At 34.6% G+C, this 27,386-nt stretch overlaps 3 protein-coding genes across 4 annotated transcripts; 1 reads left to right on the top strand and 2 right to left on the bottom strand.

The window, feature by feature from the left end:
• The first annotated feature begins 2,009 nt into the window (after nucleotides 1-2,009).
• On the top strand, nucleotides 2,010-5,054 carry LOC133877430 (laccase-13). The gene is made up of 6 exons (XM_062315722.1): nucleotides 2,010-2,184; nucleotides 2,324-2,475; nucleotides 3,048-3,292; nucleotides 3,428-3,556; nucleotides 3,650-4,606; nucleotides 4,722-5,054. Exons 1-6 carry the CDS (start codon nucleotides 2,065-2,067, stop codon nucleotides 4,850-4,852), a joined length of 1,734 nt encoding a protein of 577 aa, XP_062171706.1. The 5' UTR covers nucleotides 2,010-2,064; the 3' UTR covers nucleotides 4,853-5,054.
• A 143-nt stretch (nucleotides 5,055-5,197) lies between these two features.
• LOC133877431 (SWR1 complex subunit 6) lies at nucleotides 5,198-7,418 on the bottom strand. Of its 2 annotated transcripts, XM_062315725.1 has the most exons (6): nucleotides 7,262-7,418; nucleotides 6,543-6,649; nucleotides 6,295-6,397; nucleotides 5,872-5,981; nucleotides 5,587-5,793; nucleotides 5,198-5,362 (listed from the first exon to the last, which is right to left on the bottom strand). In XM_062315725.1, exons 2-5 carry the CDS (start codon nucleotides 6,645-6,647, stop codon nucleotides 5,590-5,592), a joined length of 522 nt encoding a protein of 173 aa, XP_062171709.1. In that variant the 5' UTR covers nucleotides 6,648-6,649; nucleotides 7,262-7,418; the 3' UTR covers nucleotides 5,198-5,362; nucleotides 5,587-5,589. The 2 variants fall into 2 exon arrangements, with proteins under 2 accessions (XP_062171709.1, XP_062171707.1); XM_062315723.1 differs by lacking the exon at nucleotides 5,198-5,362 and having other exon boundaries at nucleotides 5,439-5,793.
• An 829-nt stretch (nucleotides 7,419-8,247) lies between these two features.
• LOC133878414 (cation/H(+) antiporter 24-like) lies at nucleotides 8,248-13,291 on the bottom strand. The gene is made up of 4 exons (XM_062316968.1): nucleotides 12,560-13,291; nucleotides 11,262-12,269; nucleotides 10,079-10,456; nucleotides 8,248-9,421 (listed from the first exon to the last, which is right to left on the bottom strand). Exons 1-4 carry the CDS (start codon nucleotides 12,872-12,874, stop codon nucleotides 8,633-8,635), a joined length of 2,490 nt encoding a protein of 829 aa, XP_062172952.1. The 5' UTR covers nucleotides 12,875-13,291; the 3' UTR covers nucleotides 8,248-8,632.
• Between the last annotated feature and the right edge of the window lie 14,095 nt (nucleotides 13,292-27,386).

Genomic DNA, 27,386 nt, shown 5'->3' with positions numbered 1-27,386 from the left:
ATTAAACTATGTATTCTTCTTTGTTTTATTTTTATTTTTTTAATTTTTTTTTTATACTTTTCATTTTAAACCGTGTATACCTATGATCGAGAATAAAGATTTAAACATTTTTTTAATGTATATGAATTAATATAAGATAAAGACTTATATATATATATATATATATATATATATATATATATATATATATATATATATATATATATATATATATATATATTGAAAGTGTTTTTATGCTTGTGAAAGCAAAACAAGACAAAAATTTATTTGATTATTGTGTATAAAAGGAATATAAATACTTTTGAAACACCAAAGAGATATTAAGCATTGTAATGAAATATTTTGTTTTATTTTGTATTCGTAAAAAAATATTTTGTTTAGTTTGTTCAGTATTTTTTTTAAGAATAATGATTCACTGCCACCTAAAGATACAACTTTTCACCACCTTGCCTATGTGGCAAGGTGGTCCCCCACTACTTTTTGAATTTTTTTATTTTTTAAAAATAAATTAAGGTGAGGGACCACCTTACCACATAGGCAAGATGGTGAAAAGTTGTATATTTAGGTGATAGTAAATCATTACTCTTTTTTTTAAATGTTTGTAATTATTTGGGTTTTATTTGTATTTAAATATAATAGGTATTACACTAACAATATCATAGATTCTTGTTAATTTTTTTTTTATTAATGGTTTGGTAATTAGATTAAACCATGTTTTCTTCTTGCTATTTTTTTTTTTTCCTTTATACTTCTTTTTCGTTATAAACTATTCATATGGGCACAAAGATTTTAACATATTTTAATTTATATGGATTAAACTAAAATTAAGTATCTTATTTTTTAGTTCATTTGAATGTTTTATGAAATATTTTTGTTTTCATTTATATAATTTACTCGATTTTCAGCCATTTTGTTTAGTTTGCTATGTATTTTTTCTAGAATTTTCATAATTATATGGATTTTATTTTGTATCGAAATGTAATATGTATCACACTAATAATATTAAAGACTCCTGCTAATTTTTTTTTATTAATGTTTTGATAATCATAATCTATAGCTTTTTTTCTTGCTTTTTTTTTTTATTTTTTTTTTTTATCATTTTAAACTATTGATATGGTAACAAAGATTTTAACATGTTTTAATTTATATGGATTAAAATAAACAATCCCGCGCATAGCGTGGGTTACAAGTTAGTTTAAATAACAGTAAAGTGGTCAGCTGAGACAAAAGACGATATACTTCTCCTTCCTTCCTCTTCCTACCTAATCAAGACAAGATTCAACCTTACCCCAACCGTTCCTTGATAATGATACCTAGCCATGTTCTGAAACATATTAAGAAAATCTATACTGAAAGTAAACAGAAAGTGGACGTCATGCTCGCATAAATGCTTCGATTATGAAATCCCATTCTTAATAAATGAACGATGTGTTTTAATATAAGCTTTAAGATCAATTAAGTATCGTGTGATTAAGTATTATACTGTACAGAAAACGGGAGGGAGGCAAATGATAACTAAGGCCCGGAACCGTGGCTTTTTATAAACAGAAAGATGAGGAGATCGATAACGGGCAAAGGATATTCATGATATTTTTTCCTCTCTCTCTCTCTCTCTCTCTCTCTCTCTCTATATATATATATATATATATATATATATACGGGGCTTAAAAAGAAGAGTTTCGTCCTGATTGAGAAGCACCCGAGTCTAATAGCATTTCTCTGGCAGTAATATGTGATTGGCAAATTCCATTTCAGCTTTAGCTAACATGCCTTGATTACAGAAGAAACTCTTTCTTCTTCTTCTTTTTTTTGTTGTTTAAAAAAGTGATGGGGCAAGTGGGTGCACCAAATACCCTTTATGGTTAGACTAGTTGTCCTACAAACAATCTTTAATATCACTGTTGACTCGAAACCTAATTTACCAAATAGTCTCTCTTACAACATTAAAAAACTAGTTTTTGTTGTCTCATTTCCCGCTTTTTGACAATATAAATAGTAGCTCTCTTATGGGGGTAACAAACACGTAAGTACTCAAAGCTTTATTCAAGAGCAGTTGAGAAAGCAATGGAGTGTTGCAATCTCAATGTCAAGCCATGGTGTGCTTTCTTCCTGCTTGGCTTCTTTGTCATGTTCGCTTTCCTTTCTTCTTTTGCAGATGCAGAAACTCACTACCATGAGTTTGTTGTAAGTCTTTTCTTCATTTCATGAACTTATTGTCATTATTTATCATTGTTCTCAAATGGGATGTAATCAACAAAGAAGGGTGATCTTAAAAGGATATATTTGGTTAAAATTTATCTTTCTTTTCTTTGAACTGATATAGATTGAAGCAAAACCAGTGAAGAGGCTGTGCAGAACCCACAGCACCATTACAGTAAATGGACAATTCCCAGGGCCAACCTTGGAAGTGAGAAATGGAGATTCCCTTGTGATCAAAGTCCTGAACAGTGCTCGATACAACATCAGCCTTCACTGGTATAATCATTAGAATTTATGCATACATCAAAATTAGGCATATAAGTTTATTCCTAGACAAATAACAGCAGCTACTATATGTTCTATAACTGTCTAGCTATTCTCCCTCCAGCTGGTTCTTGCAAAATTATAAAGGAAACGAAAATGCTTATAGAAGACTTCTTTCCAATCCTTCGAACATTGTCAAAAACCAGTCTTCAAGTTATGTAAACATGCAATTGACACTCGCATGGAAGGAAATTACTTAGGGTACTATAGTTTTTACCACAACCCCCTTATAAACTGACGTAATAGTTCACGTGACATTGCCATGTCAACAACAATCAAATTTAATTGTTTGATGATTAAGATGATAAATGTCACGTGGACTAACAAATTGACATAATAGTTCACATGGTATTGTCGCATCAGTGACAATCAATTTTTTTAATAAAAGTTGTAATACTTAACATCACTCCACATAGAAAATTAACCTTAATAAGCCGTCAAAAAATTTGCACCCTATTTCCTGCATACCTAAAATTCATGGTGCTTGAAATGTCGATGTCAATAACCTGCATTTTATCCATCAGGCATGGAGTACGACAGCTCAGAAATCCATGGGCAGATGGGCCTACTTATGTGACCCAGTGTCCCATCCAACCGGGAGCGACTTACACGTACCGTTTCACAATCACAAACCAGGAGGGTACTTTGTGGTGGCATGCTCATACGAATTGGCTCAGAGCCACTGTTTATGGAGCTCTCATCATCCATCCTAAATTGGGTTCTCCATATCCCTTCTCAATGCCCAAACGAGAATACACCATTCTTCTGGGTAACTTCAACTCTCTCTAGTTTTTCCTCGGTGGCTCTCGCCTCCAAATCCTTGATGCTCTAGCTCTTGTTCAATGTTCTCTATGAAGTATGAGAAAATGATAGAACTCTAACTGGTTGTGATGGTGATAAACAGGAGAATGGTTCGATAGAAATCCCATGGATGTCCTAAAGCTGGCACAGTTCACAGGAGCAGCTCCTAATGTTTCTGACGCATATACCATAAATGGTCAACCCGGTGATCTGTATAGATGCTCCAGTCAAGGTAAGGTGTAACCTTGTCCAAGCCAAAGACTAATATGTTGTTTCTATTAGATGGTAACAAGAAGTGGGTAACATACCTAAAATCACAATGCAGAAACTGTGAGATTTCCCATAGAATCGGGCGAGACAGTTCTTCTACGAATCATCAACTCTGCACTCAATCAGGAACTTTTCTTTGCCATCGCAAACCATAAAATGACTGTTGTTGGTGTTGATGCTGCATACACCAAGCCCTTCACAACCAACGTCGTCATGTCAGGACCTGGCCAGACAACCAATGTCCTCCTCACCGCTGATCAACCCCCAGCTCACTACTACATGGCAGCACGTGCCTATAACACTGCTATGAATGCAGCCTTTGACAACACCACCACCACAGCTATCCTTGAATACAAATCTGCTCCCTGCAGTGCCAAGAAGGGGCAATCTTCAAAATCAATCTTACCTCAACTACCAGGCTACAATGATACAGCCACTGCGACTGCTTTCAATGCTGGGATTAGGAGCCCTTCCCAGGTGAAAGTCCCTACAGACATCGACGAGAACCTATTTTTCACTGTTGGTTTGGGACTAAACAATTGCACACGTCCTAACAGCCCCCGTTGTCAAGGACCAAATGGAACCCGCTTTGCCGCCAGCATGAACAACGTTTCTTTTGTGCTCCCAAGAACCAACTCCATAATGCAAGCCTATTACCAAGGTGCACCTGGTGTCTTCACCACAGACTTTCCGCCTGTTCCGCCCATACAATTTGATTATACAGGCAATGTGAGCCGGGGGCTGTGGCAACCTGTTCCAGGAACTAAGCTCCACAAGTTGAAGTACGGTTCCAGAGTACAAATTGTCCTGCAGGATACCAGTATTGTCACAACAGAGGACCATCCAATGCATCTTCATGGATACCATTTCTACGTTGTTGGATCAGGTTTCGGCAACTTCAACCCAACCAAAGATACAGCCAATTTCAACCTCATTGACCCACCAAAAAGGAATACCATTGGATCGAACCCTGGTGGATGGGTAGCCATCCGATTTGTAGCTGATAATCCAGGTGATATACTAAATCTCCTATATGTATATATATATGCTAGCATCTCTCAAGCTGTTTCACCAACAATAGATCCACTAATATGATGTTTTTCTTGCACTTACCTGGTCCAAAACAGGAGTTTGGCTGATGCACTGTCACATAGACTCACACTTCGGTTTGGGTTTGGCAATGGCCTTCCTAGTTGAGAACGGAGTTGGGGAATCTCAGTCTGTAATACCTCCACCAGCAGACCTGCCCCCTTGTTAAGACCATCAACAGAGCATCAACATTCATTACATCAAATTTCCAAGTCAAAGGATTTTATGTTCTCGTGTCGTTTGATATATATGTTTGGCTGAATCCGATGTCATGGGTTTTCTAGTAGTGGGCCAAGAATTGATCAATGCTCCGCTGAGCAGCTGATTTGTCAAGCTTCTTGATTGAATAAATTATTTTCAAAATCGAAGAATTGGATTTCAGATTCATAATAAATTAGTTATATCTGTTTCATTCTAGTTTTCTAATGATAAGCTATAACAGATACCACAAACAAAACGGAAGTAAGTTCCCAACTATCTACCTATTGAAAGATAGTGCACACTGCAAGGAATTGGAAATAACCATTCAGGAAATCCAATTGAACAACCCATGAAGTAGATTTTGCTGCTAACATGTGACTACAACCATCTGCATTAATTCGAGCTTATTGGGATTGGCTGTAGTCATTTGATAACCATGTGAAAATTGCAAGACCCTGCCAAACAAGGTTCCAGCAACCTGTAATATGCACCAAGTATGTGGCATGAGTAAGGTGTGATTTCCAGTAATTGAAGAAATTTTTTGACAAAATCAGTAATCGAAGAAAATATAAATTAACAGCAATAATTCATTCATTTTTTTTTTTCAAACTAACTGCATGAAGGTAATAGCTCCAGCATATAACAATTAGTTAGCATTCAGTATCACAAATTTACAGATGTCGGCTAGTGAGAGTCTCCCACCATCTAGGCAACAAATTTCAGACAACGAGTATCATTGTGTATATTCTGGCAACGGCGTGCACAAAAACGCATCCCACACTTCACACATGTGTAGCTGGCAGCGTATCCACAAACAGTGCAGAAATGACGGCGAGAGGTGGAGCTTGGAGGTCCCACACCTGCCTTCAAATAGGAGGGAACATGCGGAGGCAATGATTCCAGGTTTGCCTGTAGTTGTTAAAAGAATGAGGACCATTAAAGCAATTTAAAAACAAAAAGCAGTACGAGCAGAATTTTCCTTGTTACCTCATGTAAAAGCTCAAGAAATGTTCTCGGGGCTTTCCTGGCATTCTCAAGTGCCTTTGCCTGCCGGGTTTTACGTTTTGTACCCTTGGCCTGCCTCTTTTGCGTGTATACTGAAACAAGACGTCCCAAAAACAAGAAATGTAAACTAAGCAACAAAAAAAACCATTGACAAGGTGAAATAGACACCGAGATTTAGAGAAGTAATTCTTCATTCTTTTTTTTTTTTTGGTAATCTAGATATTCTCCGTACAGGACTTCTTTTTTATGGATGCAGGTATAGGCTCTATGAATCATATAAAGCTTGGATTTACACATTCACTCTATCGATTAAAGTTACAGAGCAGCAGTATAAAAAGAGAAAAAATGAACAAAAAGAAAGAAGGAAAAAAAATAAAAGATTAGGAGGACTGATATGAATTAGACCTTGATCTTCATCGTCAAGAGAAGAGTCATCATCGTCATTAATTTCAACCATTTCCATTCCCGCATTGTCATTTTCTAAAGCTTCAAGGCGAGCAAGAGCGGCCTAAAACAGCAAGTTTCTAAGACCTTAAAACGAAGTTGAAATAAAGCTAATAAATATTCTATTTCATCAACATTCACAAACTTGTGCCCAAGTACAGAAACCAAAAACCCAAAAATCGATTTTCAATGACACGGTTACGACACACCTGTGTGCGGTTATCACTACTCGCAAGGGCAGCAACCATTCTTGGAGCAACCTTACGAGTTCGGCTCGACATGCGTCGAAAGGTGTTGGAATTTTCATCATCCATTGCTGCAAAGAGATACTAGAATTAGACAAAACATTCATTGACAGATAGAAAAAGAAAAACAACTTTTTTTTTTTTTTTATTGGGCAAAAGCTATGGATGAATACTAAAGACATAAAAACATCGAAAACTGTGTGATGAAGTAAAATTTGCTTTTGGGTAACCCGATTCTGAGTATATCAACACTGCATAGGCTAAAAACCTTGCTTGAGGGTGTTGCCACTTGATTCTAAAATCAAAGGCATTATCACTTAGAGGGCTTCTAATTCTTCATCTAATATTGAAGTTGAAAATGGGTCGTCTTCAAAATCATACATAAATACGCACACAAAACTTCAAATTGGAACAAAAGGAAGTCTGGGAAAAGCTCTTAGTCTCTACTCACCACAAAACTCTGCCTTGGACCAAAATTCAAAATGCTATTGATTATTTAAAGATTTACAGGCAAACCAAAAGCAAGAAAATCGGTTATTAAATTAATACAACTCAGAAACCTGAACTTCAAAATTCACCCAAATATTCATTAGATAAATCAAAACAAAGAAAAAAGAGAACCACAACCAAACAAAGAGAACAAGAAGAAGCACCATGTGACCATGGGGAATACAGAGACGAACCGAGAAACACGTGGCGGCCGACGACTGGAGGAGCAGGAGGACGGTGGTGCGAAGCAACTCGAGTCGGAACGCGATAGCGAGAGAGAAGCAAAAGGGAGCCTAGAAATGAAGTTGTAAAGAGAATAGAAACGGAGCGTTTTGACCAACACTTTCCCAGCATACAAAGGAGCCGTCGTCGTTTTAATTTTTCCAATTCTCATTCCCCGTATCATATCGTTTGAAAAATGCTACGTATACCACTCTTTCATAAGTTGTTAACATGGGTTAATATATGATTAAAAGGAATTAAAATTTGTTTAGTGATTGAATCGATCTCTTTTTAGTTTTCTATATATATATTTTTAGATTTATCAATAGAAAAATAAAAAAATAATGAGCCATGGGAGATTTTTTATCAATAAAAAATATTAGATTTTTCAAACGTAAAATAAAAAACTATTTCTTAGCCCAGCTCCGTTTGTTTCGACGTAAAATGGTTTCCGTCGTAAAATGATTTTAGGAAAGTCATTTTTCTGAAAAATATTTTTCTGTGAAAGCATTTTTCGGTATTTGGCGCGTACAGAAAATTACAAATTTTTTTTTTAATATTTTTATTCAATCATATATGCTATCGAATTTCGGAACCGGTAAGATTTCGGTGATGGTCGACTGCTTGAAGTGAAGGTCGACTGTGTCGTTTAATAGGAATCAAATGCGTATGGCGTCTTCGGAAAATGATTTACGCTTTTAAAAAACGTAAATCATTTTCCGAAATTTACTAAGGGTTTTTGGTCGAACAGAAATCATTTTCCGATTGACTATTATTTTCGCTTCTACCAAACACCGAAAAATGCCAAAATTATTTTTCAGAAATTATTTTACTCCGAAACAAACGGAGAATAAGATGAAATAATATTCTACGAAAATTGCTGCTTTCCGTAGGAACTTCCTTATATATTGATAGAATTTAACAAAACCTTCTGCTTTAATCATGTAACAATCTTGTTTGTTTGATAAATAAAAATTTATCGAAAGAACTCAACGTACAAGAATAAATTAAAAAGGATATATACACAAACAATCCCTGAAAAATAAAATGGCCTAAAGGCCATAGAGATCTATACATGAACATTACATGAACATTAAAAAAACTCCAAGACCCAGTTAGAGAGTGATTAGCAAAAGAATCGAGTCGCAGAAGTACGTATTTTGATGCTTACTACATTTCAAACACGTACACCTAATCACTAATTTAATTGCTTCAAAACAATAAATAATATTCCTTTTCACATCTATTTTATATTAACTAATTAATGTAGCGCATTTTGATATCAACCCGTAGAAGTAAGTGCGAAGAGTACTCAAAGAGAATTATCATGCATTAATTAATTGCTAGCAGAACCAGGACGTAAATTTACGTCCTCGTGATGAGGCAGCCTTAATCGTTCCCTGTCCTCTCATAATCTGCTGTTGTACCACGAGCAGAGAGGCAGAAGTACCAAACTCCATTGAGACAATATAGTCTCCGATGACTCCCAGTTCTGGATTGTCTCTCCAATCTATTAATCCGTCGAGGAGGAACGGATTTATCCCTTGCTCTCTTCCTACAATCCAAAGCTCAACGGAATCGTGATTCATGGCATGAATTGCCGACAGCGTTTCATATCCATTCCTCACCACCACCTCTCTGTAAGCCACCCGATTTTCTCGCTCGTTCTTTACCCAAAACCACGTCACCACCCCGTCATCGAGCTTTTTCTCCATCTCATCTTCTCCGACAGAGTTGTACGGAAGGAATCGTATTACGGAGAGTGACACGTCCCGGCTCTTGGCCATGCGATCTGCGTAAACAAGCGCTTCCCTGCTGTCTGCTCCTCCCAAAAATAGCACCGCAAAATGGTGGAGAGAACGGTGGAAGGAGAGCGCTAAAAGCGGATTTTGAAAGTGACCCTTGTCGACGAAAATTCCGACAGAACAAGGCGCATGAGTTAAGACATTGAGGTTCACGTATCGGACGCCCACTCGCGAGCCTCCGAGATTTTCCAAGCGGTCGTTGTGGTAGGGTAAGATGATAAGAGTAGCTTTGTTCGCGACGGCGAGCTTACAAATGTCTTGGTACATGGTTCGCTTTGGTGACACCGACGTGAATGAATAGAGCTTCATGAAATCCCTCCTACTTGCCTGTTAGGATATAAATTTCACACGATATCAGAATAACAAGTTATTCCACGTACATTACAGTTAAAGTATTTCATGCATCTTATTGAGCCTCACTTATAAGAAAAAGTTTGAGCCGACAGGCACGTAATCTTCCTGAATTATTGTTATCGCTTTTATAATTACCTTTTAAATTTCAAAATCTCTCAATATATTAGTGTATCCAACTTCAAGTTTTTTGCAATGTCATCCGTTCATTAGATTTTTTTGTTAAATTTTATCGAAGTTTTCAAAATACCGCTGTTTGTTTTTTAAAAAAATATTTTTTAAAAAAAAAATCAAAGATTCTGGTTTGAGTATTTTTACAAATTCCGTTAAATCCTAACCAACTAATTTTTTCTTTTCCTTTTCCTTAAAAAAGGGAGGGTATTTTGAAAATTTTGACACCCTCCTTTATGATTTAACGGAAAATCCTGACGAATTTGTGAAATTGAAAAAAAATGAAAGATATATATATATACATTAAAAATTTAGAGTTTTTTAAGTTTAGGAGAATAGTTGCAAATGTGATGAAAGTTCATGCGGATTAAGTGAAGTTTCTCGGGCAAAATATAAATTAAGTGATTAAATTCATTTATTTCTACTCGCTAAATAAGTGGTGATTTAACAATATTGCCTTGCCTGATAAAGCCGTAGGGCGTTGTGGATGGTGTCGTAGGCAGAGTATTGGGAAGGCACTTCCTGCAACTCGTGGTCTATAAAGACGGGGACAGCACGGGCGAGAAGCTCAATGAGGTGGAGGGCAAAGATGGAGAATGGGGTTGTAACGGTTGGATTGGAGGACTCAAGAAGATTGATGAACCCAGACACGCTTTCCTCATCGTGTATGCAAAGGAGTGTGCGAAGCTCTTTGCCTGGAGGGAGGTGTTGAATTGTTCTCCTGTTAGTCACCATGTATGGCCTTGCTGGATCATAGAGGATGCTGATCAGGGGTGCAGCAATTCCAGTCATCACTATTGTTGATAGCACCATCATGGTGAAAGCTGCCTGCCCTATTATCTGTATGCAATATATATATATATGTATGCATGCATACACACAAATTTAAACAGTCAGCCACGGATCGGATCGAGGAGACGGAATAAGAAAGAAATTCAGGAGGAAAATATATGTGTGAAAATATATCTCGTGATTGGTTGAAATGTGAGAACTTTTTTCACTCCGGCCTGTTTTTTGACGACAATAAAGACCTTTTTAATTTGTAACATTTTTTCCGATCCCCTTATCGAATAAAAAATAAAACAAGAAATAAGAAAAATTTAATTTACTTACACTGCCTTGATGTTTCAGCTAATTTTTTGCAACCATATCATTAAAAGTTGCAATGTAAGATTGTCATATTTTAAAATTTTGTAATATTACCGATCCGTTAAATCTTAACAAATGATGTCAAAATCTCCAAAGTACTCTCCGTTTGAAAAAATAAAAAATAAATAAAAACTAAAGGCTAGCCGAGTATCCTTATAATTTTTATTTTTATTTTGTTTTGATTTAATTTTTTTAATTGAGGATAGTTTGTATGCATGAGTATAAGAGACATTCTACCTTTAACCTTAAATCAAACTGTATGGATGATATTGTAAACTTTTAAAATATGGCAATTAATTCGATATTGCAACTTTTTAAAGTTTAATGGTAAAGAATATTGTAAAAAACATCATGGGACAAGCGAAGTTTTTTTTAAAAATAAAAATAAACAAATAAAAGAAGGAGGAGGAGGAGGAGGAAGAAGAAGAGGAAGACATGCATGATAAATATATATATATATATTGAGAAGAGAGAGAAAGAGAGCAAATATACATACCACTTTGTCCATCCAATGAATATATAAAATAAGCTCCACTTGGCCTCTCAAGCTCATAATGAGGCTCAAAGTGACACCATCTCTGAGTGGCACATCAAAGAACATAGCAGGCAGCAGGGTTCCAATCAGCTTGGACACGTACCCAACGAAAGCCATCGTAAAAATCGGCGCTAAGCTCGACCAGCCAGCAGCAATCATGACATTCACATCGGTGTAAAGCCCCACAAACGCAAACGAAAACGGCATCAGAATATCCATCACAATTGTCTCGCTCCTCTCCACAAGCGTCGTTCCCAGCGGAGGGCCGTCGGGGATCACCAGCCCCAGCCAGAGCGGCCCGTTGGCAATCGCAATGCCGAACAAATCGGTCAGAAATCCTATCACGCAGACACTCAACAAAATCGCAACCACAAAGCACTGATCGACTGGTTGCCCTGCCGGGGTTCTCTCAATAATCCACTCCATTACTCGCCGGACGCAGGTGACCATGAAAGCCAATATAACCACCAAAGATACCATATACCACACCGCACCTATTGTCTCTACTTCCCCCTGTTTCGCTGCCTCGAATGCAAGTATTGCGTTGATCCCAACCGCATCGCTGATTATCGACGTGGACAATGCCATCCGTCCGATCTCGGAGCTCAGGAGGTTTAGCTCTTCAAGGATAGGATAGAGAACTGGAAACGTTGTTATAGCTAAAGACGAAGAGACTGCTCCAATGGAGGAAATCTTTGCAAGGTCCTTGTCCATGGACTTCCTCATAATGAAGGCGACACTTGTGACTACTATTAAGGGAAGTGTCATCCCCACCAACGCGATATACCAATGCTTTTTTCCTGCTTTTTTTATCAGGCCGAGATCCATTTTCACACCCGTCACAAAAAGGAAATACATAAAACCTATTATTCCAATATTTTTCATCACGTATTCAGCATTGTCCGGGAACATGTACGAGGAGAACTTCTTGTTGCTGCCGAGAACAGAGGGTCCAATGAATATACCGCCCTTGAGAACATATTAAATCATCAAAAAACCAAAAAAAAAACCAAAACTTTAGTGCAGGCATGGCTAGAATTAATTAATGTTAGTTTCCCTTGTAACAAAGAACTTCAACGCAAGAAAAACTCCCATGCATGAAATAAAGTATATATGTATCACAACATTCACAAATGCATCATAAGGAATATTCATTAATGAATATAATTAAACATACAGATCAATCTCTAACATATTAATCACCCTTTAATTTATCATAAAAGTTTAAAATGATTGAAAACAAAAAACAAAACACTTACAATTATATCGGAGACAATCCTGGGCTGTTTGAGAGGCTTGAGAAGAAGACGAATGATACGACTGGTGACAAGGACAATGATGATCTCTAACAACACTAGCGTGAAAGAGTAATCCAATGGGTTTGCTCCATAGAAAATGCCGAAGGGGTGCGCCTTGTGGACTTGTCGGCAGATCATCGGAACTTGGGACGTTTCAACGCGGCTAACCGTGTGGGTCTCATCCAGCAGAACTCCCATGGTGGTCTGCAACCCAGCAATATTTGTGCGCCACCCAATAGCCGCGAGGGAACTGTATACTGTGGAAAACCTTACCATTTTGCATGCAAGAAAAAGCACATGAACACCCTAGCCATGCCAAAAGGGGAGAGAGTAAGAAAGAGAGAGAGCCTAAAAGAGCTCACAGGGGTGTGGACCCGCGTTAAAAGAGGTAGAAGATGTTCAGTCTGATTTCAATGGTTGACCATTTTCCATTGCCTCTGAATCTGATGTCAACCGAGTGCCCCCTGGCAAGGAGAAATATGTACCGCGACCGAAATAGAGGGGGGTGTTGGAATATATTAAAGGAAAAGGCAAAATTATTCAAGACTAGATTGTAAACAACGATTTCTTTAGGATATATGTTGTCCCATTTTTTAAGTAATAATAGGATTGGACAAAACTATTTCCAGAATACAACGTACGAAGCCCAATAGTTACTTAATTTAGAATAAAACCTAGCTTCTAAAGTAACAATATAATACCCTTAGAATGAAAAATTGCATAAAAAAAGGGTAATACTTGAGTGTAGCAAATTTTTCGGAAATCATCCGGAAATTTGGTTACTCAAAGGCATTTTTGTAATTATTTATAATTACAGAAATGCCATTGAGTAGCCAAATTTCCGGATGATTTCCAGATAATTTGCTACTCCGTAGCAGTGCTCATAAAAAAATTGGCATGGCACAAAAAAGGGTAATGCTCAGGAGAAAATATTGCTTGTCCATGGCATAGTTGTAATTATTATTAATTACAACTATGCCATGGACAAGCATTGCTTCTCCCTAGCACTGCTCCACAAAAAATCACTTATGTCGGAGAAATAAATACTACACGTACATATATACTCCCTAACGATCCACGGCAATTTTTAACAATTGCCAGATCCACAATAGTGACAATCCAAGCCGTCTGTTTAAATCAACGGATAAAACATAGCCACGTACAACGCCACCTCAGAGTTCTGCATGAATGAAATAAAAAATACTCAAAACTCCAAAATGCTTCAGGCTTTCCTCCATGCTTGAACAGACACTAGCTTCTTCCCTGGGTTTTGCCTCTTTAAATTGTTAATGAGTTTTAATTTGGATGCTTCAAATGGATTTGGTTCTTCCATGCTTTAACGGACACTTCCTTCCTGGGTTTTGTCTCTTTATGTTGTTAATGAGTTTTGGATGGTTTGAATGGGTTTTGTTCTGGTCATTCTCGTTGCAGATTTTATTGCATTGTTGATTTGTTCAAGACGAAAAGGTAGTAGTGTTTGTCCAGATTGAGCAGCTGCTCTCGCTGCCCAGCTTCTCGCCTGAATCTTCTGGTGTGCACGTACGGCATCGAAACCATATATAGGCATCATGAGATTCTTGCCAAAGTTTCCATATTTCAACTCGGATGGGAAAAAAAGAATTCCATAACTTCCAAACCCCATCAAATGCAAGTACACAAATGGGTGTCAAATTTGAAAGATATCAATAAAATCCACAACCCATTGCAAAGGGGTACGTTGTAGTGGGTACCGTAAGAGAGAGGCAAAGGGGAGAGACTACGCACAATATTGATTTCATAATAAATAAAAAATAAATTTTACCTCTAATTTTTTTTTTTCTTCTAATTTTGCTCCTCTAATTTTTTTTTTTTTTTTTCAATTTAACCCTCCAAGTTGGGAAGGTTGGCTCCGCCCCACCCTCAACCGGACAAGAACATGGTTTCTAGAGGTTGAAGAAAGGTCTTCCTGGAGAGGGAGAGGAGAACAAGGGGATAGAGTGGTTTTTGTTTGAAATAAAGAGTCGATTTTGTTAAATTTTGAAATTCAAAATTTTTTACACGTCATCTTTCAGGCCGTTGATGTAACAAATGGCCTAGATTGTCACTATTATGGATCTGGCAATAGTGATTGATCCAAAATCTAATGGTGATTTTCATTGCCACATCAAAAAGTATATACTTAAGAGTATGAAAATAGAAATATGGTAGCATTTTTCTTTATGTTGTGTCTTTGGATATTATTATTTGGTCATATTTATAGTGATATGGTCCGAAATAATTCAATCCAACGGTCACGGATTATAACCATATCCCAATTAATAATCACCTAAATAACCATTTTAATGTCTTCACATGACTAGGAAATAACTAGTTTTTCATTTATTTTTCATCTAAAGCGGCCAAAAGTGCAAAGTGTGCCTCATAGCGTTTAAAGCCCATTGTCTGAGGCTGGTGGCGTTGCCGCTAATAGGCAGCTAGCTAGCCCTCTTTTCCAGCACTCAAGTTATTGCTAAAGTGAGGAGATCGAATTTATTATAAAGTGCTTGACTTCTTTATATCTAGTTAATTTTTGATAACTTTTTCTTCATGCACTTCAAAATTTCAGTTTTTCCTATAAAAAAAAAAAAAAAATTGGATTAACTATAACAAAGTAAATCTTACCAATCAATGCACTTGTTTTTTTAGATAGGAAATATATGTTTCATAATTATTTGAATTACCAAAAATAATTTATTTATTTAATAAATTATAACAATGGGGAAAAAACACACACAAACTTATTCCTGTCTAAATTAATTTATTGTTTTACTCCTTTCTTGGTTCAAATGGAATTAAGCTTCAGCCTCACTACGTTATGCCTCAAAGGCTCAAAAAAAAAAAGTCTCAAATTGTATGGACAGCTTGAACTAACAACTCAAATATTATGTATATGTTTTTTAAGGACAAAATTTTTCTTAAAATTGAGTTGAAGAAATTTCTTTCGATCGAATCTATTAAATTGATATGTGTCAAAAATACATATGATTCTTAAATACATTTTAGACACATGTCAATTTAAACCGAAAGAAATTTCTCCGGCCCATTTGAAGAAAATATATATGTCCTTCGTAATCAAAATTAAAAATCACAATAATATTTCAATTAATGATCATTTGTCTTGGGTCATTTGATTTAATGGTTTTCCTTCTTTTCTTTTCTTTTTTTCTTTTTTCCAAGTTCAAAATTTTAGCAAAATCCAAAACATAAGTACCTATGAACTAATTACACTTATTATCTTTCTATATTTCCTAGGTAACTTTGTGGTGTAATTCTTAAAATCCTAATTAAATATCATTTTTAAATTAAACTGTTGAGATTTTACAACCTCAGCAATCATCTGTCATATTGACTTAAAGAAAAATTATGAATTCTCTGAAAATGATAAATATAAAGATGATAACATCCATCCAAACCATTATGCATGGGTACTACATACAGCTGTAAGTGTTGTTGTGGGTACTACATACAGCTGTAATTTTTTTTTTTTTTTTTTTTCTACAAATTAATGTGGCAATTCACATGCATATCACTTACATTATTGGTCACTATAAACAATTAAATTAACCTGTCAACTTTTGTTGATTACATTTTTTATCTTGTAATCTAAAGGATTTTATTCCAAATCGTATCATCATGTCTGATCAGTTTTTTCTTATTCCATTTTTATTTATTACCCAACATAAATTATCACCCAGAGAGTCAAGAATTAGCACTCTTATTTACTTAGCTACATAAAATGTTATAAATTATACTTTTATCCCACCTTACTGACGTAGTAGTGCTTATCAACTCTTAGATCAGTCCCTGTTAAAAATAATAAGAAGAAGAATAAAGATTGATATTGGACTCTTCATGAGCGTAACTAGATGAAGGCTTGAGGGGTCCATGCCCCCCCCCCTTTCAAGCCCCAATCTTTTTCCTAAAAATAAAATAAAATCTAGAAAAATAAAAGGAAAAATAATAGTTTTGGCCCTTTCAATTTTTTTTTTTTTAATTTAGCCCCCTCAAAGCCTAAAAGCGGGCTCCGTCCCGACTGTATATCAATAAAATGATATAAAAATATAAAACAGAAGTTCTGTTTGTCTCTTTAAATGGAAAGGGAATTATGTTAAAACATGACAATGCAATTAATGCCTATCACAAAATTATTCCAGACCAACAGGGTCCATTGAACTAAAACAAAGGACACGATTATGCCATCGGGGACCACTGACCCACGGGCCGGACAAGGCCCATTTGTCATTTATCTCATGGGGGCCCAAAACATCAGCATCACCAGCCACACTGCCATAAGTTAGTCGGCGGCTTTTGCGTTCCTGCTAGTCCAGAGAATTCAATTCTGTGCAGCTGGAAACATTAGAGCCACGATTGTGTCAGTGTCAGGGTACAAAATTAATGAACAGGAAAGGCAGCACTCGAGTGTTGGAGCCCATGCTCTTGGTTTTTTCTGAATAAAATCTGGTCAGTCAGTAGTTGTGCTATTTAATTATTATCAATACTGGACAGGTGAACTTTGTATTCACTAATTTTAATTTCAAGAGGAAAGATTTGAGCAGAATCTTGCTTTCGATCCGGCCGTGATTTTAAAAGTTATATTAATTTTGAGTGAATAAAAATAATTAAACGTCCTGCATATAGTATTATTCAACAGTCTCACCCTTCTTGAGAGAGTTTTCGAGGCAACCACCATCGACGTCCACAAAAGCAAAAGAAGAAGAAAAAAAAAAAAAAAAAAGGGAGAAGAAGGCCGGGGAAATTAATGTTACTAATGGGAGGTACATCCAACAAGGGAAGAGAAGAAATGGAAATGCATCGACTTAATTAGTTAGTAGAGACGGTATATTTAGCTAAATCATGTGCAGACCCATTGATATTGCGATGGACTTTGTAAATATATCAAGCAGGGATCAAATTCAAGAGCCGATAAGCTTCAACAATGTATGATTCCAATTGAGAGTGGTAAGGGCAATTCTAGTTAAGAAAGACTGAAAACATCTAGTGAGTCGATCTCCCTCAACTATGACTAATGTTCTTTAGTAGTAAAACCCTAGCTTCTCCCACAGAAGAGTCCTAGGAGAGAACTTTTCTACCTAAACATGCAGCTGCACCCAGAGAGAAAGAGCCACGGATCGCTACATCAAAGCTTATATCCATGCATGGACCACATGATTTGTAGAAAGCCATATGAGATCCAAGACAATTGGTGCAAACAACAAGATTGAAAGAGAATCAGTAGAATTAAAATTAAGCAAGGAATTAGATAGAGTGCAAGATGATTCTTAATTATCCAACGTACCCACTCTTGACTGGCAAAACCTCAAAAGGGACAGTTAAGATCATCTTCTTGGAGGTGGAGATCGAAACTCCCCCAATTTTGCTAGCTTCCAAATTATAAGCTTTTAATCTCTCATGAATTTTTGCCTTCCACATTATTTCGAACACTGATCACTTCTAACTTCTGGCTTGACATTAGTTAAAAGTGTCATAATTTGATATATATATTATGACTACCAATTTGATAGCTATCAAAAGAACAATGTTATACATCACATGTTTATTTTATTTTTATTTTAGTATGCTAACGTGATAGGATTTAGTAGTCATTATTTTTATTTTTATTTTTTATTTTTGTTTTAAACAAAGATTAATCCAAAAACTATTAGAATCTGTCATGTCAGCAGTTGCCCAGGTATTTGCATAGCCCGAACAAATATTCTATCAAATTTTATGTATAAGCAACATTCTAAACTTTTTTGTGGAGAATACATATGGTAATAAGTGTTATTAAGAATATTACAGCTTTAACAAGTCTTTTACAAAGTGACGTAATAATACGTAACACTTATTACTTCTGCACTAAAAAAATTAAATTTACCAATAAAATTTTGTTTGCTATTATTTTTTTAATCCATATAATAATACCACGTGACTCTCATGTAGACTATCATAGTAGTTTAAAGACAATTATAATAAATAAATAAAAAGAAAGAAAAAGTAATATCTCAAGCATTTTTCAATAGGAGGATGCCAGGCAAGTCGGTATCTCAACTCATTACTTACTAGAAACTAGAAAAAGTGGTCTCACAGCAAAGTGCATAAAATTCTTAAAAACTTAAAATTATCATGTGTTCTTTAAATGTATGCTTCTCAAATGTTAATTAAAGAAAAATATATTTTTCACATGTTAAGAAACACAAGATAGTTTTATAAACGCTACATAAAATTCCTCCCATCCAATTTGAAAGAAATTTATATTCCAAAGCAAATGCCTTGATTTATAGTGATTTGAAGAACTAATTAAATACATCTAAATAGAAGTAAAATATATTAATATCGCATACTCATTTTTAAACGTATTTGTTGAAGTAGGGCACCATAAGCATGCCAGCAATATTGTACTACAAGACCTGCAATAATACTATTTTCTCCTACAGTCTCAGCCCAATAACTGTTGCAATTGTACCCTTCGAGCATGGGGCTAATTATTGGGGATTTTTACATCTTATTTTCAAGTATCCTTTTAAAATTCCAAAGAGGTATACGAATATTTACTTGGGAAATATTTAAAAAAGAAGGTATGAATTAAATAGGGTTATAAATTTTAAATGAACAGCTTCGCTGGCAAATAAATTCGTGTTCGGATTATTTATTACACTGACGGAGTTTGAACAAAAATTTAAACTCATTTATTAAACGAGCTGAACTTGTATATGTATGCTCTTATAACTTTATTTTTATTTTTATTATTATTATTATTAACTTTGCTATTAAGTATTTAAAATGATAAAAGAAAATTTTCTTCATTTACAAGGCATACATGTTGAACAAGCCTTGCTTGAAACAGTATGAGTAGTTTTTTTCTTTGGTATTAGATATTTTTATCGACAGATAATATTTTTTTATATATATAGATAATCGACAGATAATTACAATTAGAAGGTATGAGCCTGGAAATACACATCACAATTTTTACATTTCAAAAACATAATTCACAGCTGAAAAAAGTTCGATGATGGATGGACGGCTTTCCTAAAGATGTTTCTCATATAAATACGTGTGATTTGTAATGTAAATATCATTAAAAAAAAAAAAGAATACAAAGATCATAATGTAGTCCTCAAGCTCTTCCCAGTGATAGTGATAAAGATAAAGCATCTAATACCGAACCACTCAAGAATTATTTGTTCCCATTCTCTCTTTTATTATTTTATTTATTTTTCATTTTAATTACAAGTTTCATTACTGAAAATATAATATCTTATTAAAATAATAAGACGGGATGATGTGAAAATAAAAATCAACCATTAATTAACACTTAGTTATTAATTTGTTATTATTTTGATTTTTAAAAGTGTTAATCCAAATTTTGATCTGTTAAAGGTCAAATTTTATTTTATTTTATAAAATAATAATACTGATAAAATATGTCTACCAGCACCACCCTATCGCAAAAAGATCGACTTTCTTGGAAGTTGATCACCCGCATTTCACGGCATGCAAGTGAATAGTCATGTAATCCTTTACAAGATTGAAAAACAGATGAAAATGGAGAAGCTTATGAATATATGAAATAGCTTTTGAAGGTAAAAGGAAGTGGGGTTACTGTTGAAGCACATTTATGAGGATAAAGATCAAAAATATATATAATGTATGCAATGATAACATCAAGAGGATTAATGATCTGGGTACAGCTAAGTTGGTTTCTGTGTCCCCAAACACTAAGACACACCCTGTACCCGAAAGCAAGATCAAACCTCTCAATACTTTGCAATAACAAGGCCCAGAAATCATGAACTTTCAACCGAAGACATGGCCTATAGTGGCCAACCACATTTTCCACGTATGCCATCTGCAACAGGGAATGGATAATATAACCTAATTTTAAAATATTCGATTTTATTACCATAGTCTTCAATCCAACTCGAAATCAACAAATTAATTTTCTTTTCTTTTTTTTCTTAATAAACTTTTAAAATATTATTAAAATTAATTGAACACAATCGTACGAAAATCGTCTTTTTGTTAGGTCATTTGGTGACCTTTTAAAATAAATAGAGGTTTAACATTATATCAAGTTGCTATTGTGTTCAATCGAATCGAATCTTGTCATCATTAACTCTTTTCTTATTTTAATTAAATATTTTATATGTTGAACCCACTTAACTTATTAATGAAAAAAATTGTGCTCAGCCATTAGAAAAAAAATAGAATGTTAAAATATTAATTAAAAATTAAATTTACCATTTTTAATCCGGCCGTTTAATCTCTAAACTTCTCAGAGAAGAGGTGTTTAACAATTACACGGAGCAACGATAAGAATACATAACTCATGATCAATCGTACTTAGGAGAAAAAAAAATTAATGATCAATTTATCGCAAATTACATAATTTTGCCTTTTATAGAGAGATTAATGATGATGATGATGATGGAGAAGAAGTAAATAAAGGAAAGAAAGTGAGGAGACCGTGATCTGAACGAAGTTGGAAAGGAGTCAACATCCACAGTTACGAACCCCTATTTACTGAAAAGCCTGTCAAAATTTCAGTCAAACATGAAACCCTAGCTTTGCTCCCATTACTCGAAAGGCTTCACCTAGGGTTTCAGCCTCGGCCAATAAAACCTTGCTGAAGCCATAAAAAAAATAATACTAATAATAATAATAATAATAGTAATATATATTAGACTTAAATAAGTTAACCAAAATTTTATTGAAGAGAAAGATCTGCATGAATTCAAGTAGAGGAGTCAGAAGCTGGATTCACAGGCAGGTTCTTCAGGAGGAGACAACGTACGCTTCAGACTTACCAGTAAAACTGAAATAAGGAACCAAAAAGAAATCAGTAACACCTGTGTTATGTACAAAGAAGCAAAGTTCAGAGAATAAATAAAAAGAGGGGGGGAAATAAATAAATAAAACCCAGTAAAAAGTAAAGATCGATCACTGAAAAAGAAAATCCAGCAGCAAAGTGAAAGATCCACTATAATCCGGCGAAGTTAGGTGGGAGGGTTTTGACATGAAGTGGATACAAGGATCAGAATCAGATCATTTTTGCTGCTATATATATACTGTTCCTGCTCAAATCATTATCAAGACCAAGTGCATGGCACTATATATATATATACCTGATTATATATCAAAAATAATCGCAGATTTAACTAATAGACAATACATAGTCATAAAGATCGAAGACACCCAGATACTCAAAACTATAGGTTGATCGTTTAAGATCACCCATCTTAAAAGCAGGTCACAATTTTCATATCATCAGAGACACAGAGAGAGAGAAAGAGAGAAAGAGAGAGAGAGAGAGAGAGAGAGAGAGAGAACATTTAGAAAACACAAAAACAGAAAATCAAAAAAAAAAAAAAAAAAAAGGGAAGAAGAAAGAAACCCAGAGCAATACGATTACACGAAGGAGGAGTTAAAAGAACAACCAAACCTGTTGTCTTTGTAAGGAAGCATATACATAATGTTAAGCATCAGAAAAAAGAAAAGAACAGAGAGTAAGAAGAACCAAAATATGTTCCTCAATCGGATAAAGCAAGAAGAAACCATGAAACTCAGGATAGATAGCGCCACTGATCACACAAATATGATGATGATCAACACTAAAATTCATGCCCTCATGGCGCTATCCCTCCTGAGCTTTACAGATTCTCCCCTACTGTTTGTAGTATCCATATATATCAGAGAGTGGGACAAGAAAAGGCCTAAAACAACTACAAGAAAAGCTCTCTAAGCTTTGGAGCTCACATGGTGGGGAATGAAAGGGGAGGGGAAGGAGCGTATTTATAAGACGAAGGGACGTACGACATCATCGACATGAGTCACTTTATTGGAGCACATATGAAAGACCTTAACAAGAAGTAAAATGGAGGGGGGTGGGTTTTGTGAACTTGTGTGGACGGACGGTTTCTTTTGTTATTGTTTAATAATAATAATAATAATAATAATAATATTGCATTATGCTTCCTTACTTTGTACGCTGCCGACTACGATATTCATTCTCAATCTTGGGATACGGAAAGGGAACTTCAACGGGAGTAACGTTATTCTACACATTATTTAGCCTCAATTTTCTCCACTTGTGCAGTTTCGCCGGATGGGAGACCCTGATTTTCTCCATTTTGTGCCTGGAAAAGCTTACAATCGGATAAGGACTTAATTCCATCTACTTAATTAATAAATTATTATACGAATTATATACAATTGCGACGAGAGGACGTGATAATAAAAAATAGTCTTGAATTTATTTTTTTTATATATTGCTTACATACTCAATTTTTATTTTATTTTTATTCAATTAAGTTGACGTAGCAGTGTTCATCAACTATTGGATCATCCTTTAATAGCATTGTTATATCATTCCAATAAAATGGGAGCAAGGGTGTAATTAGCCTTTGAAGTTTGATGGGTAAAACTAAAACAATTAATAAATAAAATGGGTGGGGTTTGGGAGTTAAACTCTAATAAACATGGTGGTTTGGGGGCTTCCACCCCTGAATGTGAGTAGGATAAAATTTAAGTATTTAGAATTACTCTTTCTTTCTTTTTTATAGTGACTGATTGTCACTGTGAAATTATCATATTGTATGGTCGTAGTATAACAAGCTACTATATTTAGTTCCCTATGAGCTATATATATTGAAAAATATTCGGTAATGCTGATTTTACTACAAATTTATGTTTACATAAATGTTACGGGCCAAAACTTGAATAAATAAAAGAGTAATACTAAAACAACACTTTTACCTTGCTCTATCTTGTAATGCCGGTAGTGTGGCAGTTTTAACTAATTCTTAGTTATCTCCTTGTTAAGAAAAATAAAAAATAAAAAGTTAATTGGGACAGTCATATTAATATTATAAAATAATTAAAAGATGAAAATTTTATATATAACATTACTAGTAATAAAAAATAAAAATAAAAACCAACAAAATGTGAGAGTTTTCGTAAGGGTACTACCGTATTAATTAGCACATTTTTAGAGCATTCTTAATAGCCTCACCAAAATAGTTTTTTGGTGAAACAATTTGATGAAAATACTAAAAAATCACTCCCAGCAGCCTTACCACTTTAACCAAAAAGTTTTGATACCAATTTTGATGAGTAATATTCACTCACCAATTTTGTTTCTCATTTCTCTCTCACATGATTAACACACTTTTTTTTTCATTTTTTCTCTCATTTTCTTCTCCCATCTCCCATCTCTCTCACACGATGATGCCTTTATTTCATGGACATTAAGGTTTTTTTGTCCCTGAGATAAATTTTGTGGTTATTTCATTTATCTTTTCTTTCTTGAATTTGGTTGAAAAACAAATGAAAACTTTTTGTGAATTTCTTAACAATGATCTAATCTCAAGATGAAAATATATGATAGCTTGTGGTATAAAAAGATTAAATAGAGAAAGAATAAACAATCTAAAAAAAGTATTATTTAAATGAAATAGTGATAGTGAATAGTTAAAATGGTGATGCTACTGTGAGAATTTTAAAAAAGTAACTCACCATAATTAAAAAATAATAATAATAATTTTTAGCTACTTTAATAAATAAAATTTGGTGAGACTAATAAAAATACTCTCGTTGTCGGCAAAAAATTTCAGATGCAATCTAACTTGTGATATTACGGCCAAGTGATTAGTCTCAACCAACGACTGTGTTACACGAAAAAGTTTTTAGAGTAAGGGAAAACCGACACCCAAGACAAAGTAATTAATATATTTTTACTGGAATAAATTGTTGCGACTCCTTTTTTTTTTTTTTTCTTTTTTTTTTTCTGGATAAATTGTGACTCTTGTTAAGTCTGATTCAAATATCTCAAATAACACTCTTTTAATTAATTAATAAAAATAGAAAAAAATTACGTCAACCTCCACCTTAATATTTTTTTTATATGACATAAGAGTGAAAATAGTTTTGAGTATTTTGTATTTTAAATTGTTTGTTAAAAAAAAAATGATTTAACAAACAAAGACAATTAGGTTCATTAGTAAATTTTGTTCATTCTCTGCATTTTCAAAATGATTAACGCATTTGTTCTTATCAATTAGATACATGTATTTCTTATATATGGCATTGTGCATTAATTGCTATTTCTAGTGGCACGAATCATTGTTTGTCTTGTGGTACATATTTAACAGTTAAAATATCAATTAAATAATCATATTTATTTTATTATTATTTTAAAAAATTTGGGAGATTAATAATAATTTAAATGGTATTAAAACAAAAGTATTTAATTTGAACCTCCATTATATAATTTACCCCTAATTTCACTTAAATATTTCACGCATTATGTTTTATTTATCGAGGGAGCGTTTTAACTAAAGAAGATTGTTACGGTATTAATTAAGTTGAGTTGGTAAAATAGCAGGAGATAGGGTTCAACTTCTCCCCTCATTTCTTTCTAGTGGTCACGGGTTCGAACCCCCTTGCGGTAGTAATCCGCGAACCAAATGCTACTAAGAAGGGGCTTTATCAACTTGCACTTTGAAGGGATTGTGGTGACAAATTCGCTTTTCAAGATAGTAATTTTGGTTCAAACCAAATATTCCACAATGGGTGGGAATCCCGATTAGGGTTGAGCATTGGGCGGGGATGCCCCTTTTTTGGCACCACCTCGCACCGCTGCTGGTTGCGAAAATCGCACCCGCAAACTGCACAAAATGGGGAAAACTAGTGCGGTGCGGAGTGCTGTAGGGTGGGGGTGATGCAGGGCGGGGGGTGAGGATTGTGCGGAAATATGCGGGTTTAATACCTAGATCTAGAAACATGAGAAACCAAATCAAAGCTCGATTTTATCAGGAACCAAACAAGAAAATCATATTCAAACTATACCGGATTCAAACAAAATCAGATTCAAACAAGAAAATCACAAAGCCAGATTCAAACAAATCACAAAAAAAAAGGGATGAGAGACCACTGACCACAGGATGGGCGACTCGGCGAGGCCTCTTGAAGCGAGTATTGACGATCTTCCCGCCATTCCCGGTCTCCTCGTCAACCCTAATTTGGAGCTTCATGACATCCCCACATAACTGGTGACTCGGTGAGGCCTATCAACTTCCATAATTCCATTGGAGCAGATGCAGGACAACGGAAATCGTGAAAAAGAAAAAGAAGAAGAGGCGAAGGGGTGCGGCGCTAGGGTTTAAGAAGAAAAGAAAGGAAAAAATATGAAGATGGGGGGTGCGGCACTGCTAGTTTTTTTTTTTCTTTTTAATTGTGCGGGGCGGGTCCATGGGTATTTGATCGGCCCTAATCCCAATGGTCACGTCCAAGAGGGATAATTACGTTGGTCGCCCCTTCCCGCCTTTTTAATTAGAAAAAAAAAAAATTAAACTATTATTTTATTTTATCTCACAATGCTGATGTGTTAGTCTTAACCAACTCTTAACTTTTATTTTATTTTTTTTACAAAGACAAATATAAAGATTAATTGAAACTGACACGTTAATTGTGTTACTCATACAGTAATAACCATGATTCTGAACAAACGTTGTGATCTTGGGTAAAAAAAAACAATAAAAGTTGCATGATCGTTATGAATAGTATGTCTAATTGATTTATTTATTTATTTATCTTTGTATTTTTTAATCAAAGGTTTAACTATATATACTTCGGGTGCGTCAACTATCATTACATCAACGGTCAATCAGTGAATCAGATGCCCTTCACCATCCCAACATCACTTGTGGGCTATACTATTGGACCCTGTTAGTTGTCAAAAGTAATCATCATTAGTTAATAATCTAAATTAGAGTCGATCGGCAACAAGATTCTTTATATTTCGCTTCAATTTCACTCGGAAACACTTATGATGATAACGCTAATGATTCAACAATCTCCAGCAATTAACTCAATTTTAAGTGCTTCAGTTCTTGTCTGATATATAGTTCCATGCCTTTTGAGGATTCGGATCCAGTGAAATGAGGTTGTTCATGTTAAAGGTCGGTCGGAATCTATTTGCTCGACCACATATTTAGGAAGTTTAAGTAGGTGTGATTTAGACAACCTACACACTTGTCCGAACAAAATAAGGCTTCGATACTGAGAGACTGTTCATTACACATTCAATAAACAATCCCATTGCATTCGATCCCCATTCGATGTATAAATATTAGAGAAATGCTATAAATTATATTTTTATCTCATAATACTAACGTGTCAATTCTAACCCACCTTTAAAACATTATTTGTTAAAAAAAAAAAAAAAAACAATAAATAATTGAGACTAATAGTAATAGAACCGAAATATAATTTTTACTGTTAATTTAAATATTATGATATCATATCGTTCGGGGCAGGCCTTTAATTTTCAATTCTTTCCATCTTTTTTATTTATTTTTTCCGGTGATTAGATGTGGAGGGGGTAGTTGCATTTAATTTGCAAGAACATATTGGAGTTTAGGAGGATTTCTAAATTTGATGAACGCTACACATTTAGTTTTTGAATCTTATGGTGATAATAACTTTTCAATGCTTTGCACATTAAATTGATGAAAGATAGATGTGGTTAATCATTTAGCAATTCTATTAGCTCGTAATTAGTTATAACAAAATCAATAGCATAACTATTGATTATTGATTATTGGGGAACTCGACACACCAATTCACAGCATAACTTATATTTAATGGAAAACCCAAATGACACTAGAAGGGGGAAGGAGGGAGATTTTCGTGCAATACCAAAATTTCATGTGAAACTATATTCGAACCTTCACTTGTTCGAACAAGTGATCGAAAAATTTAAACAGGTCAA

The sequence above is a fragment of the Alnus glutinosa genome, chromosome 9, assembly GCF_958979055.1.
Source record: "Alnus glutinosa chromosome 9, dhAlnGlut1.1, whole genome shotgun sequence".
Taxonomy (NCBI): domain Eukaryota; kingdom Viridiplantae; phylum Streptophyta; class Magnoliopsida; order Fagales; family Betulaceae; genus Alnus; species Alnus glutinosa.
Note: the sequence above shows the minus strand (reverse complement) of the source record. Positions and strands in the feature narration are given on the sequence as shown.